We start from the raw sequence: 18,818 nt of genomic DNA, 5'->3' as shown, positions 1-18,818 counted from the left end.
ATTTGGAAATAATGGTTAAGTGATAACGCAAGAGGAAAGGGCGCACGGCCCGTCTAGTTTGATTATGCAATCAGTGAGTGCCGGCTGATCAGAGGAGGTGGGCGGACCCCGAAGGACTCGAGTGGTAGTTTGGGATGTGCAAAATGGTGAAATCCTCCCCCGAGTAATTAGTGAATTAATCAAAGCTGAATTTGGGGTTTGAACACAAAATATTCATTATCTTTATGAAATTCAGGAAAGCTTCGCCCACAATTATTTCGCTTTAATATGTTACATTTATTACAGACGTGTGTCTGTTTTGGACCCTATGTGTGCCATCACCACCCCCGCCGTCCTTCAGGCCGGTCGGCTCTGCGTTTGCACACGGTGCAAAGCGTTAGTCACAAGATTGCATCAAAATCTTTGCTCCTTGCACCCCGATTTGTTAGAGAGGACATCCAGCGGCCGCTGAAAGACGTCTCAAGAAGGCACAACTAAAGATCAGAGAAGAAAACAAAGATTTTAAGTGAGATAACTGAACATTAATTTATTTCTAAGTATTGTTTTTACTTTATTTTTTTCGTTTAAATACGTTTTTGTTTTTAGTCTGAGTATTTTACCGACTGTCTGAGAAGACAGCAGTCATGTTTAAAAGCAAGGATCCAGAGAAGTTTCACCTGGTGTCAGAAGAGAAGAAGAGATACAGCACACCGGGAAGGTAAACGATTAAAGTTTGTCTTAATAGTGTTTCAGATTGGAGTAGAGGAACATGTGATTCCCTGTTTCCAACAATAAACAGGTGAATAAAAACAAGCTTAAAGATGTTAATTGTGCTTGAAGGTTTAGTGTTAAATCGTATTTTAAATCAAAAGAAACAAGAAAAAGGTAGTTTCAAAGTTTCACAAAGTGCTTTGGGGAGAGTCTGCTCACGTTCCTCTGTGACCTACTGGTTTTCCACACGGGACTGGACTGGTCTGGGGGTCTGATGAGATTAGCTGTGTGCAAATGTGTGTCTGACTCGGCTCATTTAGCTGGCTCTACTTCTATTGCTTAATAGGGAAGTGTGCACAGAGTGCTGCAGCACCGCAGCAGCAGCGCACAGACCCACTTTTAAACACTTGTTAATCAGCGATTGTTTGTTTGGTGTCCTCTGATGTTAATATTGTTATTAGGCCTATTATTTATTAGGTTACAAGACCAAGTCACTTTTAGTCGGAGGTTACAATGAGACGTAACAATCCGGTGTCGTGCCAAAAAGTGATTTCCGGTGTTCCAGGTTACCTGTTTTTTTTCTAATGCTAACTGGTTAGATTTGTTTACAGATTGGTCATTTTCACCGAGTGGTCTTCTCTGTCTGCTAGTGTGTCATACAGTTAATCTGGAACACCGGTATTTGCAAAAAAAAAAAAAATTAAAAAAAAAAAAAAAATATTAGCGGTATTTAAACGTATAAATACCGCTAATCTTTTTTTTTTTTTTTGCCAATGACTTGGTGATCTATAATCTGTCAAGCACACCTGTCATGGATGATATCAAGTCGTTCTGAGCCAGAAAGAAATACCGTTAAGTAGAAGGTGCAAGCAGTTTTTCGCAAAGTGACTTTTACATATCGGTTATTTAATCCAGGTAAAAACGCTCACTGACATTTAAAACGTATATAACAATATAACATAACAGCTCTGTAAAGATAGTTTAAGCACATTGTTGTCGAAAATAATGACTTCCCACGCGCTTTTTCTCCTTCTCATCTCTGTGATGCATTCACGTTGCGAATGTAAAAAAGAAAGTTGGTCGCGGAACTTTCTTTTTATGCTCGCTTTTCTTCTAATTAAATGTTGATCAACATCTAATTAGAAGAAAAGCGAGCATAAACCGATTAAAGCTTTCTTGTAACAGGTCATTTTAAATTGTGTCCACATATTGAAAACGGTTTTATTTTCCAGGGAGAGAGTGAGAAAAAAAAACTTTAATATGTGACGCTGTGATGTCCTGATTAATGTTAGTCTTTTAAATCAGGTATCGGATCTATACAAAATGTTTTTGCTGAATTATTATTGCTATTTCTTTGTGTAACGTCTTAGAAAAAAAAATAGAATTATATCAACTTTGTGTTGCGCGCTCCCGCGGACGGCAATCACTTTCTGGCAGACAATCACTTTTTGGCACAACACCGGCTACGCTGGTTAGACTGGTGAAGTTATCACTGATTCTCTGTGGCTGGACTGATGCAGAGCTGACTGTTAATGGCCAGTTTTGGGTTACATCAGTGTTAGCAGAAATCACTTATTAGTAATATAATGATTAATAATACGTGATGAATTGTTATATTTAAGATGATGATGGTTTTGATTACAACCCCAAAAGCTGCAGTGTATAATTTAGCATTTCTTTGCTAAAATCTCCAAGGCCTTCCATAGATGGGAGCTCACGTTCCTCTAACAGCTGTATATACCTTTCAGCATTGATGGTGCCTTTCCAGATTACAAATTTCAACTCGTCTGACCACAAAACAGTTTTTCACTTAACCTCAGTCCATTTTTAATGAGCTTTGGTCCAGAGAAAACAACATTGTTACCGGATCATGTTGTCGTACGGCTGCTTCTTTTCACGACAAGTGTTCCTTTTTTCACCGAAATATATATATATATATATATATATATTTTTTAAATGCTATTTACTGTAGATTAGGAGACATTCAAAGTCTTCATAGTTTTCTCAGTTTAATTATTTGAAATGTTTTCTCTTATACTATGAATAAACTATGAATTATGAGATTTTTAAATCACTGTACTCTGTTTTTATTTACATTTTACGCAACTTCCCAACTTTCCTGTCCTCAGCTTTCTGACCTAATTCTACTTTTTATACAAGTAATGTACTAGTACATTGCCATATGGCTTGTCAAAGATTTGCTTAATCTGTAGTCCTAAATATACAAAAAGCAGTGAACATCAATGTAGCAGCACAGGTCAGCTGGTCACAGTCTGTACACAAAGTACAGACTGTGATTTGTGTAGTTCACAAATCAAATTATTATGTGAGTTTTTCCTGAGTACCTCTTTTCCTCCTATTGCACTGCTTCACCCAGTCTTAGGGTTTCTCCACCTGCCAAACCCCAAATATGGTTCCAATGCTAGAATGTCAAGCATGCGTAGGAGAAAATGGTCATCTTTGTATAGCTTGTTGGTGCGACCTTCCACAACAGTCCCAATTTGCCATGATTTTCCCACCTGTTTGTCTGAACAGTTCAATGACATCAGTAGTCATGAAATGTTAACATAGACTTGAATTACTGCACATCAAAGGCTGCCTCCCTCTTAACTTTGATCCACATCAGTTTGCTTATTGAGCAAACAAATGTACACAGGATACCAAAGCCACAGCCCTCCTCACCACACTGAACCACCCAGGAAGTCTGTCTTTAACACAATCACCCCCACTGCTCCTCTAACCTCATACTTAATGCTGGCTTTCGTCAGGGCTGTGTGCTAAGTCCTGTCCTTTATGTTTTGCTTTTTGTTTTGTACAAACGTGACTGAAATCCAATCCACCCCCCAACACCCTTATTAAATTTGTAGATGACACTTGTGTTGCTGGATACTTAACTTGACATATAGATGAGGTTCAGAAACTGTCTGTGTGGTCCTCTGCAAACAACCTGGGAGTCAACACCAGTAAAACCAAAGAGATGATAAAAAGGAAGGCCCGACCCTCCACTAAAGCAACAGGTTTTGGCTTTAGGTTCCTGAAAACTCATATTGCAGAGGCACTTAGAGGTCTGCCAAGACAGCAGAAATGGTAAAAGAAACAAAAAAAAAAGAAACAAAAAAAAAAAATCCACATAGAGAATACATTTCCTGATAGTTTCTGCAGAGCAATCACATAGAGGAAAAGCTGTTGGTGGCCTTCTACCCCTCAGTCATTGTAAGTGTACTGCATCAGTGTGGTACTGTGGACAATAAACCTTTGCAGAGGGTCATCAACACTGCCCAGGAATCAAGTGACTTCCCACCGCTCTGCTTGGAGGACATCTCCAGCTCTCAGTGTCTCAGGAAGGCAAGAAAAAAAATAATGAAAGACTTTTTCCACCTTGGGCGGCACTTGTTCTACCTCCTACCCTCAGTCAGGCAGTCTAGGCATAAAAGAGCTGGACAAACATGCTCGAAACAAAGTTTCCTTCCCCCAGTTCAACCAGAACTTTCACCTCTTTTTAATAGCTATTCTTTAGTGAATGGCATCCCTTTAAGTGATTCCCTGACTGTACAAGTGTGAATGTCTTCCTTTAAATCAGACCTGGGGTACATCTAGTCCTTTGGTTGTACCTGACTGACCTGCATGCAGTCAACGGGAAAATAGGATTAAAATGTATGTGATTTGTTCATCGAGGTAACTGCATATGTGGATAGGCTAATAGAAATGGGTAAAACTGGAAGGTATCACAACCCATTGCTGTCTAAATCTGACAGGAAAAAATGTTGGACTTTTGAAGTGGATACAAGATAGTTACTGAAATGAACGCAGACCCAAAATGGGTATTTTCTTTGCACTGTATTATACATCAGGAAGTGTGTAAGTCAGTGCTAAAAATAACCATTTTGTTGATGTTTTAACTCAAATAATTTTTTAGGGTAAGAGCACTGAATCACAGGACTTGGAGGATCACGAGACTGAACATGGTGACATAGGCTACCACACAGCTGTGAAGTGGCTCAACCAGGGCAAAGTGCTAAAAAGTATAGGACCTAAGAGCAAACATCTGACAGTTATGTTAGAGGAAACTCGAGGACATTTTCCTTCGCATTTCCACCTCTGATACTGAACTTGACTTTAATATTCAAACACAAAGCAGGTGAGGTTTATTTCAGTGAGCAAGAGAAAACAACTCAAATCTACCGATGATGTAATTAAAAGACAAGCAGAATAGCAGTCGCACTTTACTATTGGCACGTAAAGTTAAGTCTTGAAAATGTTCAAAAACATCCACATTTTTCCTCACAACTGGAGATAATTTATCTGCATTTCAGGAGCAGGACCACATCTCAATACACTCCCTTTCCAGTTCTTTATCTATATATGAATCCCCTTGCACTATAAGCTGTTCTTTCTTGTTTTCATGCCCCACCCTCCCTTTTTCTATCCATTTACTACTCATTAGAACATGGGGATCTGCTCGGCCCAGGAGCTGCCATCAGTCCCCTCTGAGGCCTTCCCCAAACCACAACCTCAATTCATATTCAAGCCATCTACCATTATCTACAGGAAATGCTGTCAAACCTAAATGAGGATGTGCTAATTAATTGTTTTGGGAAATGTTGGCATTTTCACTAACTATTTTACATTTTTATTGCCTAATTGTAACAAATCTACCTCTAGAAGTTTTTGTTAATGTTAAGGGTTAAAAATTTTGTCCCCAGCTCATAACATTCATTTTGTTTTTGTGTATCCAGCGTGCCAAACCACGAGATCTTACAGAAAGATGGCACAGGTAACATTAAGCACTGCCATGATAACAGCCGTGCTCAGGAGGATCGAGAGACGGAGAGGAAAGTTGCCAGGAAGAGGCTCTACCTGGTTTCTGTCATCTGCCTGATTTTCATGATTGGTGAAATCCTCGGTGAGTCACGGTCGTTTTCTGCTTTTATTTTGTGATTATCTTTTTGTTCTCATTTTCTCGGTGCGTATCCCATGACGACAGCTGATATTTGTGTATTGTTTGTAAGTCAACAATACATGCTGCCATTTCTGTTATTTTCTGTAACCTCTGACCGTCTCTCTCTTTCTTCACTCCTCGTACATCTCTTTCCTCTCACTTGTCTGTCCTCAGCCAGCTCTCTCACACCTACTTGTGGCCACCTTACTTATTTTTCTTAAATTATATATACATTCTGTATCCCTAGAAGTGTAAATCTGTCATTGCTGCACTAATATACCAAGTAGTTAATCCATTTCACTAACTGTCCTGGTTTTCTCCTTCTGCAGGTGGGTATTTCGCAGGCAGCCTTGCGGTGATGACAGACGCTGCCCACCTGCTGGTGGACTTAACCAGCTTCATCATCAGCCTGTTATCCCTTTGGCTCTCCTCCAGACCAGCTACACACAAACTCAGCTACGGCTGGCACCGTGCAGGTACATCATTACAGGATGCGTCTTCCAGTTAGTATGTAATTTATTTGAGCTTTTGTTTATTTTATTCATTCCTTTGCAACTTAATTTTCACTAACATGGCATGCAAAATAAGTGGATGTCACTGCAAAGTAGCAGAGCTTTCAGTGCCATATGCTGGGAGTTACATCCTGCATCCACACATTACAGATATATTTATAACATCACATCATAGTATTAAACTAAAAGATTTTTTAACTTGATACATTATACTTTGATACATTTATATTGTTTGTTTACATTTTGTGCTTTTATGTTTATGTAATGTCGTAAACATAAAATCATTAATACCCACCACACTCCCTAAAAATTCAGTTTCTTTTAAATTTGTCAGTTCCTGACCAGTTTCAGGAACACAGCTTACCCAAAAACGTTCTTTTTGGGTAAGCTGTGCCTGTAGCAGCTTGTGATTCGGCTGTTTAGTACCATTGACTCCTCCTGCACATTTCCAGCTATGTTTTCTCTGCAGTTTTTCAATTCATCAGTGAGAGAATAACCATCATCATCTCAATATAAAGACTAATAATCAATGTAAGCTTCATAAGATGCTTTTAATTGTGACTGTTGCAGAAACAATGAACAACGGTTTAGCAGCATAAACCCCAAATAAATCACAATATAAAAATGTGGAAAAGATATATGAACAATATAGTGCAAAACGGAGTCAGTGGAGTGTATTAAGACCTGCTCTAGTACACTTAAAAGTGGAGCTGGACCAGCTCCTCAATCAAGAACTCACAAATGCCACCAAATTCCTGGAGGGAGATTGCTGAAGCTATCGGAATGTGGAGGTGAGGGAATATAGAAAGAAGTGGAATAACTTGAGGCACAAATATTTTTACCTCTTGGGGAAAAACAAACTGACTACAACAAAAAGTGGGGACATGGGAAGGAGAAGAGTATCTGTATTTTATTTGTTTCTATTTTCCCGTCTAAATCAGGTCTTACTGTGTGCACTTTTATCAAGTCATCTTCTCTAACTGCATATTGAAGTTTGAGCAATTTGCAGTTTCTTGTTGTTTCCAGCAGTGTGCATGACTGCAGATCCTGTCTCTCTCCTTGTTTCTTATTAATGCAGAGATCCTGGGTGCACTGCTGTCTGTTTTCACCATCTGGCTGGTAACAGGAGTGTTAGTTTACCTGGCCGTGGAGCGCCTCATCAGTGATGACTACACCATCGAGGGAGATATCATGCTCATTACCTCCGGTTGTGCTGTGGTGGCCAATATCATGTGAGTAAAGTGAAGCCTTGTTCGTTTTGGAGTTTGTGATTTAATTAAAGCCATTACAGAAAGGAAGGCAGCACTTTTCTTGAACTCTTGAAGAATGGTCCTTCTCTCAACAGCATGGCGGCCGCCCTTAATCAGTCCGGCCACGGCCACAGTCATGGTGGGCTCAGCTTTCACGGGCACGGTCACAGTCACAAGAAGGGAAGAGACAAGAATCAGATCTCAAACAGCACACACTCGAATGATGACTGTACGGATGTAGAGCAAAATCATGGTGATCACGGTAAGGATAACATTTTTTATGCTATTTTAATATTATAAGTCATTATCCTTAAAATGGAAGAAAAACGCATACAAATATTTCTTTAATTGATTTTATTGTTATTTCTTCTTCTGCCAGGACGGAGAGCTCAGCAGGCCAACGCAAGTGTGCGAGCAGCTTTTGTGCACGTGTTGGGAGATCTTCTCCAGAGCATCAGCGTGCTCGTCAGCGCCATCATTATCTTCTTCAAGGTAAGGCCTCTCCCTCTGTTTGCACACACAGTGTGACCCAAGAGTTCAAAACAATTTAAAAGTTACTCCTAAAGTTGTGGATGTTATTCGATAATTATTAGTCCGAAATGTTCATAAACCCAGTAGCTATTGCGTGAGTCTTGTGCAGCGTACAGTGGCTTTGATTTAATAATTCCTGCATTATTTTTAGCTTCCAACGCTCAATATTCTCAGCGCTAAAAACACATTCTCCCCCTGAGAAATGTGGAGCAGCACAAAGCCGGGGCTGTTTCCAACAGGAAAGATGGTACCATGTTCACTGTTCACGTGCTGTTCAGTCATTTCGCGCCTGTCTGCAGAGTCCTCAGTGACTCCAGGGTGCTGTAGAGCTTTTCCCCAGACTGTCATTACTGCCAAATTAAGGCCTCCTCTTATATAAGATGTAATTAATTGCCACTGTCCTGTGTTCTTTAATGAGAAGCAGTTGGGGCCTTTTTTCCTCTGTAACTGGTGCAGATTTTTACACTGAGAAACTGAGCTCTAATAAACAGAACTTTTTCATAAGTAACAGTTGTATAGCAGACGGTGTTTTTCAGCTTGGAAAACTGACAGCACCATTAATGGTGTTACTGTCTGCCTCAATTGGAAAGCCCTTCGGGTCAACTCCTGCTGATTTTAAATGAGCTATGTAAACAGAAGTGAATTCACTAATATAAATTAATGTGTTTAATTAAATATTTCTGCTATAACTAATTTTCTCTGTGCTTCTCTTTCAGCCAGAGTATAAGATGGCTGACCCCATCTGCACTTTCGTGTTCTCCATCCTGGTCTTATGTACCACCTTCACCATCCTGAGAGACATCCTTCTTGTCCTGATGGAAGGTGAGGCTGAAATTACTAAATCAACATTGCAGTGCAGTGTTAATGTTTTCAGTGGAATCGCAGTCTGATTTGTCTTTTCTATCCATGCCTCAGGTACTCCGTCAGGGGTGAAATACGGTGAGGTGCGAGACGGCTTGTTAGCGGTGAAAGGGGTTACAGCGGTCCACAACCTTCACATCTGGGCTCTCACCGTGAACCAGGCTGTGTTATCGGCACATGTAGCCATAGGTAAGAAAGAATAGGGGGGAAAATGCTACTTGATGGGTTCTTTTGAAAGACTATAAACACGTCAGTAAGGTGTATTGATGATGTCATAGAACAAGAGAGGGAAATATTGTTTTCCATTAAATTTCTGTACAAACTGACTTTGTTTTGCAACCAATGCATTAAACGCCTGCTGGCCATTAGAAATGCAGCTTTAAGGCACATCCTTATTAATCACATCCATCGTTTATGATGTAGTCTACGGGGAAGACAATGGATGTTATAAGAGGACATACACTATGCTGCCAAGATGGCAAGCACTTGGGGTGAGACATATGCACTATTCCACGCTCAGCTTTTTAAGTAATATGGATACACCATCTGGGTACTTGTAGAGGACTTTAAATAGCTGTACTTGATGGTATGAATGTACTTGTACACTCAAAATAGTAAGTGCAAGACTGGAACAACATAGTCTGGAATAATAACAAATTTTAGTTAGTTAGATAGGTTGCTACTATGTCTCAGCCTTTTTTTCATCCTGGTTGTCTTTGACCAAAAAATAAACCTCATAGATGCAATATAAATACAAAAGGTGACTAACATTGGTTTATCGCCAATCCCTTTGTTTTCCTCTCTCCTCCACAGATGAGTCAGTGGATGCTCAGACTGTCCTCAGAGAAATGACACAGGCTTGTTTTGCCTCCTACAAATTCCACTCCGTTACGATTCAGATGGAGAGGCAGGCCGACCTGAAGCCTGGATGCACACTGTGTGAGGACCCTAAGAAGTAGGAACCCGCCTTAAATCTTCATCTGATCCCAGCGAAACAAAGCCAAGATTTGTCTGCTGTGGCGCATGTGTCGATGACAGTCGGCGCTGCTGCTGGGGACCTTGAGGGCTTAGTGACAAACTTGCATGACTGTGTCTAGAGTGCCTTTGTATTGACAGACCCAAAGAAATGTTTAAAAGAGCAATGAGGGTGGCTTTTGAATGTAAACGATTTTACGGGAAACACTAATGTCCCCCATCCTCCTTTGGGAAGTTTTATCCATTCGTAGGTATAGTTTTCATGATCAATTTCTGCTTTTAAAAGTGTTCATTGTGAAACTGGAATCACTGAGGGGTTTATGCAAAACTGCAGTTCAAAACTCTCGTGTCAGTGATACAGGATGGTGTGGTTTTGTGTGTTTAAGCATTAATTCACTTTATTGACCTCAGACATCCGATACAGACCATCATTTGCACATTCTATCATAGTATGTTTTTCTATATACTGACTGTTATACCAGACTCCTGAGTGTAGTTTCATACATGATGTCAACACTTCTTCAAACTTTGCATAAGTAAGGTGCAAGCTGCAATGAAAAACTCAATAAAATATTCATGTTTTTCAAATACTCTGTATTCTGAGTTTTGCTCTCAGTGTCAGTGGAATAAGAAATGAATCTTGGGGGAGGGGTTGATTTCCTCCTTAACTAACCCCCACCTTTTTGACCTTGAGCCAATTTGCAGTTTTCAGTAAACCTCGCTGGCTGTTTCGGTGTACCGCCGGCCTCTGACATGCTGCAGACAATCAGATATTAATGGCTTGTGTGAGTTTGACCTTCGTCTATCCACCTGTATCCTGCAGTGTGAGCTGCAGGTGTCCTGAGCTTCAGTGGCGTGGACAAGGTAATCATTAATAACAACTGATGTGTGGCTGGCTGGTGCCAGCTAAATCATTCATTTTATATTTTTAATGGACATATTAGTAATTGTATTAAATAAAGCATTAATAAACATGCTAATAAGATAAAACTCCTTTTTTTGGTTGACTAGCTACTTGCTCACCTCTTGATTCAAGTTTTGTAAATCTGTTTTCACGTTTTCCACAACCAAAGACACATGAACGAGCACATGTCAAGTCCAATCATGCTTAAGCAAAAACTATAGCCCCCACTCGGACACTGATGACACCACCTGTCCATTATTTTTAGAAGGACAGCTCAGTAGGCCTCTGAGGTGTTCTCATCAAGGTTGGTACTTTCATTTTAGATCAAACTAAATGATCATTATACATTCGAAGAGAAAAAAAAGCCGCTCACGGTCCAGACTTTTAGGTTTGTTTTTTTAACTTTATTGTGCTTTTTAAACTCTTGAGTCTTAAATGGTGTCACATGATTAAACATGCAAATCAGAAAAATAATAACACGGGTGATAAATTGCAGCCTGAAATAGAACCTGAACAAATTAAAATCTCTGAATGTGAACACTGATGTAAGGGTTTAATCAGAGGCTTTTTTTTCAACACTGAGAAAAAGCACAGAATGAAACATGCAAAACAGTTAGGGGACTGCATTCTCAGGTTTGTAATGAGTGGTTATTTGAGTTACTGTTACCTTCTTATCAGCCTAAGGCAGTCTGGCCATTTTCCTCTGACTTCTGACATCAAGAACTGCTGCTCACTGGATATTTTTTCCCTAGAGATGGTTATATGGAAAAATCCCATCAGATCAGCAGTTTCAGACCAACCCATCTGCCGCCAACAACCATGCCACTTTCAAAATCACTTAAATCACCTTTCCTTTCATTTCTGATGCTCAGTTTGAACTTCAGGAGATCATCTTCATCATGTCTGCATGTCTAAGTATTGATATATTGAGTATTGAGTTGCTGCCATGCGACTGGCCCATTAGACATTTGCATTAACAAGGAGTTGAGCAAATGTACCTCATAAGGTGGCTCGTAAGTGTATATACCCTCCCTTTTGTTTTTATCTGTTTGCAGCATGTGAAACAGAGCAGGAAATTCATCCAGGACTGCAGGACTCACAGACACACAAACTAAAAAATAGCAATTCTTAGGAGGAGTGCCAAGATCCAAACCACACCCAAGACTGAATCCCAAGACACAAAACACACTGAGTTGCAGATAAAGACAAGAGCAGGTTAACAGACACTGAAAAGACAAGGGAGACCTGGGGTATATACACACAGATACTGTGGACAAATCGGAGTAGTGGAAACGTGTGAAAAAAGAAGAGCTGAAACTAATCAAAGGCAATGGGACAAGAGAGGTAAAACTAACTATAAGGCACAAAAGACGAATGACTATCAAAACAGCACAGGAGCCAACATGACTTAGAAACAAGTGCCACAAAGACAAAATACAAGGAAACATGGGGGTACCAGTAAAAACGGAAAATAAACTACATCTCTAACAGCAACAGTCTTACTTTAAAAAAAGTACCAAAACTAAGAAACTTAAAGAGTAAACTGAGAAAACAATTAAGGAAATTATACAGGAAATATCTACCCCAAAAAACATAAATCAAAACTCAAAACGTAATGAACACAAGAGTCTACACTCGACTAGAAAGGAAACACAACTAAGAACAATGAAACTCATCCCAGGACCTACATATTAATAGAAAACCCTTAGACAACAGCCACAAAACCCCAGGTCCATGATAGTTTGTGTTTCTATCTTCCCCTAGTTAAACTCATGCTCCAAGGCTCCTGGGTCTTTTTAGTCTTTGTAGGACGTTTGCAGCTCAATAAAGTGCTCATTTTTTCTAATGTCTTACACCTCAGTGTCCTGCATTTGGGTCCTCTCCTCGCCTTACGTAGCTTCTTTATTTTCTGGTCTTGGCTCTGTATGATGCCACTGAGATGAGATATTCCAGATCAGCTCATTTCAGGCACAGCTCTGGCAGTAAACCCTGCTTACTGTTACCACTATCACTGTTTAAATATTTTGCTTCCAAGAGGCAGCCAATCAAATGAAAACAGCCTTAAAGGGAGGGTGGCCTAACCAGGATTGATTCAAGGATTATTATTTTGAACTCTAAATCATCAAAACTATTATGTCAGAATCCAAAAAACATATATTTAGATGGAAATGAGAGTACCCCTTTAGATTGTGTTTACTCAAAGCTCTTTGTGATGTGTCTCAATCAGCCTCATGGTAGCAGGATACTATGCAATGTACTGGCAATTTGGGATTCAGTGTGTTTCTGAAAGACACTCGAGTCACCAACCCTGTGATTAACACATAACCTACTCTGCCTCCTTAGCCACAGGTATTGTAATACCTAATGAAATGGCATTGAAATGTCAGGTAATAAGACTATAGCTGCTGAGTGGCGTGCTTCTAACATGCCTGCTTTGGCAACCTCACTCACACCCATAAACTGTCCTGCCTCTCTGCTCCTGTAGTGCCGAGTGTACTGATCTCATTCTTTGTAAGTGAATTTTCTGAGAACAGCTGAGTGGACTTTACATGCTGATGCCTTCAGAGCAATCCATTGTACTCCCTGCTCTCCATCTGAACTTAGCCCTGCAGGGATCAGATCAGTGTGCATTTAATTAAAGCATAGGTAATGCACTAAGTGGATAGAGAATCCATTTTAGTTACGATACCCCCCTCCGCTCATAATTATTACATGGTTTGTATTTCCCTACAAGGGGGTGATCAGGTCGCCTGTAGGCCTTCCTCTCCGCTCTATCTGTCTCCATCTTTCTGTCGTGCATTCTCATCAGGCTCCTGCAGAACTGACTACATGATGCGGTACTGCAAGCCTGTCGTCACTTTCATGGTAATCTGTGCTGCCTGATTGTGTGCTGTTGCATGTAATCAGTCTCAGTTGTGTTTTCCGTGAGTTTTCCTCCTGCTGCTCATCAGTGACGGTTGGAACTGTTCAAACAAACACACAGTTGAGCAAATACGAAGTTGTTAAGATTTCTCAGAGCCATGCCTTATGATGAATGAAGGTCTTTTATATTTGTTTTGTTGCGATGAGGTTTGATTACATCAACAGGAGTGGGCCCTTTGGAATCAATATGTTTTTCATCAGCTCGTTTTGATGTGATCAATACATTCTGCTGTTTCTCTATTCACTTCGATCAGTGAGGACAGATGAGCTCTTGGTTGGTCAGGGCCTGGAGACAGCTGTCTTCTTTAGGATTTGGGACACATTTACGTTATACAGTACTGTGCAAAAGTCTCAAGGCACCCTTATTTTTTGTATTTTGCTAGCAAAGTGGGAAGGAGGTGCAGCAGTCACAGTCAAACATACATGGAAAGGTTGAAGGTCAATATTTGGCGTGACCATCTATATTCTTCAATACAGCCTGAACTCTAATAGGCAAGCTTTCTTGTCATTTCTTTAAGCAGTCTTCAGGCTTCTTGAAGGATTTTTGAAGCTCATCTTTGGATGTCGGCTGCCTTTTGTTCTGTTCTGTGGTGGGATGATGTCACACTGCGTGAGATCCGGGTTCTGCCACTTCTTCTTTTCGAATTTTTGTTGATTCAACTGAAGAAATAAGAACAAATTACTTGTTTTTAAGAGAAACAAAACAAGCAACAAAAAAAAATCTGTCTCCTCTGAAGCAAAATATAAAGAAATAAGGGGCGACTCAAGGGTTTTGCACACTCACTCACACTTTTACATTTTCCATCCTTCTCCTAAAGTTGCATTGTTAATCAGCAACATGGCAACATGGGAAAACCTATTCATCTCGCTACCTGCCTCCACCCACTCACCATCGCTGCTTCATCCTTCCAATTAAGCTCACCAAGACATGCTGGATGATTATGGAGGAACTTATTTCCAAAAGGCATGCCTCAGTTAGTCTGGCGCTACAGCAGATGGGGATTGTGAGAGTAACACTCATTCATCCTGGCAAGCTAACCAGCACTCTGTCTGCAATTAAGAAGTTGTGGGCAGTCAAGTGAGCTCAGTGTTTTTCGCATCAGTATTGCATGTTGCTGCTAAAAAGAGTGGGAAAAAAAGACTCTGGGTTACTATTACATAAAGTGTTTTTCAGATAAAAGAAAATTGAAATCCAGCCCACGGCCCTAAATTTCAGTGAATGGTGTATATTAAGTAATAGCATCCTAATCTACTTTTTTCAGCACCATTCAAGCCTGAAGGTAAAACCTTTCCTTTTTTCCTTCTTTTTTTAAAAATAAATAAATAAAACTCTTATTTCCAGTGTCTGTAAGTCAGGGCAGTAATTCTGCTGCACATGCTGAGGGAGCAACCTTGTACAGCTTGCTGTCTATTCGTGACACCTCTTGTATTTCAAAATAATTTGAATTCTGATGGCTCACAAAACAATCCAAGCACAGCTGTACAGTAGACTATAAATAATGGATGGGTAGATGCACTGAGGGATTTAATTTAACACAGAGTAAGGGAAAGAGAATGACCCATGAGAAGCAATCATGTGGCGTAAATTGGCCCGGGGGCTGATGAACTCAGATGTGTGGTAGTGATGCTGTTATTAAAAAAATGAGCCAGTATGTGTCGCTCTTACCTCAAGTAGCCCGAGCACATTTTGGCGTGCGCGTTGCTTTACCGTAATGTTTTCATGCTTTAGAAGCATTCAGAGGGAAGCGGTAGATGGCCAAAAGCGTATTTGATATTAGTACATGTCAGTTATAACATCTTATTCTCGTTAAAGTTATACCAAATTAAAAATAAATATATATAAATATACATTTTCACGTTTCGCTTCTATTACATTATTTACAACCCAAAATGACGGCGTCGACTTAAGACTTCTCGCGATAGTTGCAGCAGCAGCTGAGATCCCTGGAGCAGAGGGACTTGACATGTCAACAAAAGAGATAAATTATCACCACACAGGTAACCTAACATGTTGTAATTGTGCCGGTGAGCAAACATGAATACTCTCTGTGACATGATGTGGTAGAAAAATAATAAAAAAACCCCACAAAAATAAACGCTGAGAAAGCGAGAGTGTCGTATGGTGTGACTGTCCACTTAGCATTTGTGACAATCGCTGTACTTTTACATGAGCGATGATTAACCCGTTACTCTACTTCATGTGTCTGGGTGTGTCTTTTAAAGCTCGGGGCGGCATTTGAGAGACTTGTACTGATGTGAGTTGTCGTTTAAATAGATTCAAACCCGCGTAGATAACTTATTTTAAAGGCTATGGCGTTAGCACAGAGACTAACGCGTTGTTTTTGTTACTTTTTAGCACCTGTGAAGTTTTTATATAGCTGAAAATATGCTTTTTATCAAACTTTAGCTTAGCTAAAAGCTAAGCTGATATTGCTAAACTCTATGCTGTTGAGTAATCACAAAGCACGTGCAATAACCAGGACTTCCTTTAACTTCTCTAAATTTCCTTCTCTTTATCTCCATTAAAATACTCCCTAAAGGCATGTAAATGTCTCCTGGTGTGGAATAACCTGACAGGGAAACACGTGAACCCCCCTCCAATCCATCCTCTCCATCAGCATCTTCACCTGCAGTCTCCATGACGACCCCTCCTCTCGTGTCACCTTTTGGCGGGCAGCCGCCACCTCAGCAGCAGCAGCAACAGCAGCAGCAGGCTCAGGCGGCACGGGATGTTAACACGGCCTCGCTGTGTCGCATCGGCCAGGAGACGGTCCAAGACATCGTCCTCAGGACCATGGAGATCTTCCAGCTCCTCAGAAACATGCAGGTATGGTCATGTTTGTAGCTCTAGAACCAATGTGAGACTCTCAAGAACTCTTAAGTATGACGCAAGATGAGTAAAATTAAAAGTTTGGACACGCTGTCATGAAAACAGACCAGCCAAAAGATGCGAGGGGGAAAAAAAGAGATACTAACATGACATGATGACTATTATTCTAATAACAAAGCAAATGCCAGTCAGGAAGGCAGTTCTTTTTCATTGCATTTTGATGCAGGATTTAAAAACAACACGATGCCTGCAGTCTTGATGGTAAATGGGAGACGGGCCACAGCCAGCGAGAAGCGCAGCGCAGCTAAAAGGCCAAAATCACTTGATTTGAGAAGCTTGCAGAGGCAGTTTAAGGTTCATTAAAATAATGTGGCATGTAGATTGTATTCTGAAAGAATTTGGCAGAAAGTACAAAGATGTAGAGGAAACTTTTAATCAGTGTCTAGGCTCCAAATATGCCTTTTGCACAAATTACATTTTGACAACTAGGAGCAGGAAAAGTACAGACCCTTTTTTTTATGCCTTCAATCATTAAGGCAGGGAAAATACATATTAGCATAAGGCAGTGGCTCTTAAATCTGGGGACAGGAACCACTGCATAAAACTGAAGTTAAATTAATATCACTTAAAAAAATTTTTTTTTGACAAAATAAACAAGAGTTTGCTGATGCGATTCCCATCACCTTTACTTAGGTCACAATTTTCAGTTGTTAGTGATACAAAAGGGGCATGTGGGGGCCTGCCACGCAAAAATTGGAGAACTGCAAGCAGATCTCGTTCGTCTTTCTTGAGATAGGAAGTTTTATTTGGTTATTTTAATTGCTCAAAGCTCAGCTTACTGCCAGGAATTTATGACCAAAAGTGCAAATTACCATGCAGTAATGTGATATGACAACCATCGTCAAAGTGTTTGCGATAAATCCAACACTAGCTAAGCAAGGATGTTGCCTTTGTGTGATTTCCTCCTGTGTTTGCAGGGCTTTGTTTATGTTGTCATAACAAAGAAGGAGCACTCGTAGATAAGACTCATGAAGTCATCCTTCTACATATATCATTGAGCTGAACGTATTGCTTTTATGTCAAATGTGTTAGTGCACTTTCCTTCCAAATGTTTTCTTTTATTTCCAAACAGTGCATCAGTCTTTACTGCATTTAAGTGCCAGCGGATGCTTGTTAATATTCCTTGAGATCATTTATTTGTGCATTAGCTTGGTCTGCAGTTCACATATAGTTCAGCTTTGACCTCATATTAAAGATGCAACTGGAATGAGTTTATCATGGATGTCTGCCTGCTCCTCCGAGACGCCGCTCCCACACCTTGTTAAGATCACAGCCAGCGAGATGGGCCGAGCGAGCGCGACCTCAGCCGCAGAATGCACAAACAGCATTGTTGTGACTTGTTTTTTTAGATCACAGGCCGCCTTTATACTTGTAAAAATTCCTCATGTGTCTTCTCCTCCCTCCACTCCTTCCGTCTCTCTCTGTCTGTCTCCCTTCTGCTTCTCTGTGTGTCTCTCTTCGCTTTGCTTGCCCTCAAGGCAGGCTTGTTTCATGCTATGCAGGATGTTTATAATCAGACAGTGCTGCTCCAGAGGCTTGTCGATCCTCTCAATAAAAAACATGTCATGCTGCTCTTTAACACCCATTGTTGTTGAAAGCCAGTTTTGCAGCCTCAGTATGGGAGTGAGTGGGGGAAAAAAAAAAAAAACATTCAAAGTGCTCGAGCTGAAGCTGTTTATCTTTTGATGCTGCACAGTTTATGTTTGGTGGTTTAAATTGTGATTATTAAAACCACATGCCATATTGTTGCAGGATCACAAACGTGTTAAACACATTTTAAAGCGTCTTTTCAGACTGATGGCTCCCGTTCTTAAGTAGAAAGAACACTATCACTTATTTATCAGAGGATTTTCTCATGGTTTCTTATCAGCTGAGGAACAACAGAGGCTTCGTGATGCTTTGGCAGTCAGTGAGGATCAATAGGTTTTGCTTTTTTATTAGCACTAAGAAAATTCTAGTACTTTATTTAACACAGCGTTTCCCCTTTGGTTCTTCTTAGCTGCCTAATGGAGTCACTTACCACCCCAACACCCACCAGGACAGGCTGGGGAAACTCCAGGAGCATCTACGAACGCTTTCTGTGCTCTTCCGCAAGCTGCGCCTCGTCTACGATAAATGCAACGAAAACTGTGCCGGCCTCGACCCCATACCTCCAGAGGTGAGACACGACAATGCTAAGAAATACGCTAATGACAGCTTTCTCTTACTGACGTTATTGAATTTCTGTTAAAAGTTGGCAAAATAGTCAAATTTGTGAAACTTCCTTCCATCCCTAAAGGAAACCTGTTGTGCTTTTTCCCATTATCTGTCATATATACACACACTGTTATATCAGTTATATTAT

General features: G+C 40.4%; 2 protein-coding genes across 6 annotated transcripts in view; both read left to right on the top strand.

Moving 5' to 3' along the window:
- Positions 1–29: 29 nt before the first annotated feature.
- Positions 30–10,348, top strand: slc30a8 (solute carrier family 30 member 8). Of its 3 annotated transcripts, none has more exons than XM_025902395.1 (10): positions 30–146; positions 286–697; positions 5,427–5,593; positions 5,959–6,105; positions 7,220–7,373; positions 7,487–7,653; positions 7,771–7,883; positions 8,639–8,744; positions 8,838–8,972; positions 9,597–10,348. In XM_025902395.1, exons 2-10 carry the CDS (start codon positions 624–626, stop codon positions 9,740–9,742), a joined length of 1,209 nt encoding a protein of 402 aa, XP_025758180.1. In that variant the 5' UTR covers positions 30–146; positions 286–623; the 3' UTR covers positions 9,743–10,348. The 3 variants fall into 3 exon arrangements, with proteins under 3 accessions (XP_025758180.1, XP_005452768.1, XP_025758181.1); XM_005452711.4 differs by having other exon boundaries at positions 90–505; positions 586–697; XM_025902396.1 differs by lacking the exon at positions 30–146 and adding an exon at positions 181–196.
- A 5,110-nt stretch (positions 10,349–15,458) lies between these two features.
- The window catches only part of med30 (mediator complex subunit 30), a 47,714-nt gene continuing 44,354 nt past the window's right edge, over positions 15,459–18,818 (top strand). For 2 of the 3 annotated variants that reach the window (XM_005452715.4, XM_003447163.5), the window contains exons 1-3: positions 15,459–15,582; positions 16,125–16,411; positions 18,474–18,632. In XM_005452715.4, the coding sequence (XP_005452772.1) occupies positions 16,223–16,411; positions 18,474–18,632 (348 nt within the window). In that variant the 5' untranslated portion in view covers positions 15,459–15,582; positions 16,125–16,222. Of the gene's footprint in view, positions 15,583–15,690; positions 15,840–16,124; positions 16,412–18,473; positions 18,633–18,818 lie in introns of those variants that run through there. The other variant, XM_005452716.3, reaches the window with a different exon arrangement.

This window comes from Oreochromis niloticus, linkage group LG22 (assembly GCF_001858045.2).
Source record: "Oreochromis niloticus isolate F11D_XX linkage group LG22, O_niloticus_UMD_NMBU, whole genome shotgun sequence".
Classification (NCBI taxonomy): domain Eukaryota; kingdom Metazoa; phylum Chordata; class Actinopteri; order Cichliformes; family Cichlidae; genus Oreochromis; species Oreochromis niloticus.
Note: the sequence above shows the minus strand (reverse complement) of the source record. Positions and strands in the feature narration are given on the sequence as shown.

Coding starts and splice junctions, on each gene's coding strand:
- slc30a8 (XM_025902395.1), top strand. CDS start 624: ATGTTTAAAAGCAAGGATCCAGAGAAGTTTCACCTGGTGTCAGAAGAG. Junction 6,106..7,219: donor CTACGGCTGGCACCGTGCAG/GTACATCATTAC, acceptor TTATTAATGCAG/AGATCCTGGGTGCACTGCTG. Junction 8,745..8,837: donor CCTTCTTGTCCTGATGGAAG/GTGAGGCTGAAA, acceptor TCCATGCCTCAG/GTACTCCGTCAGGGGTGAAA.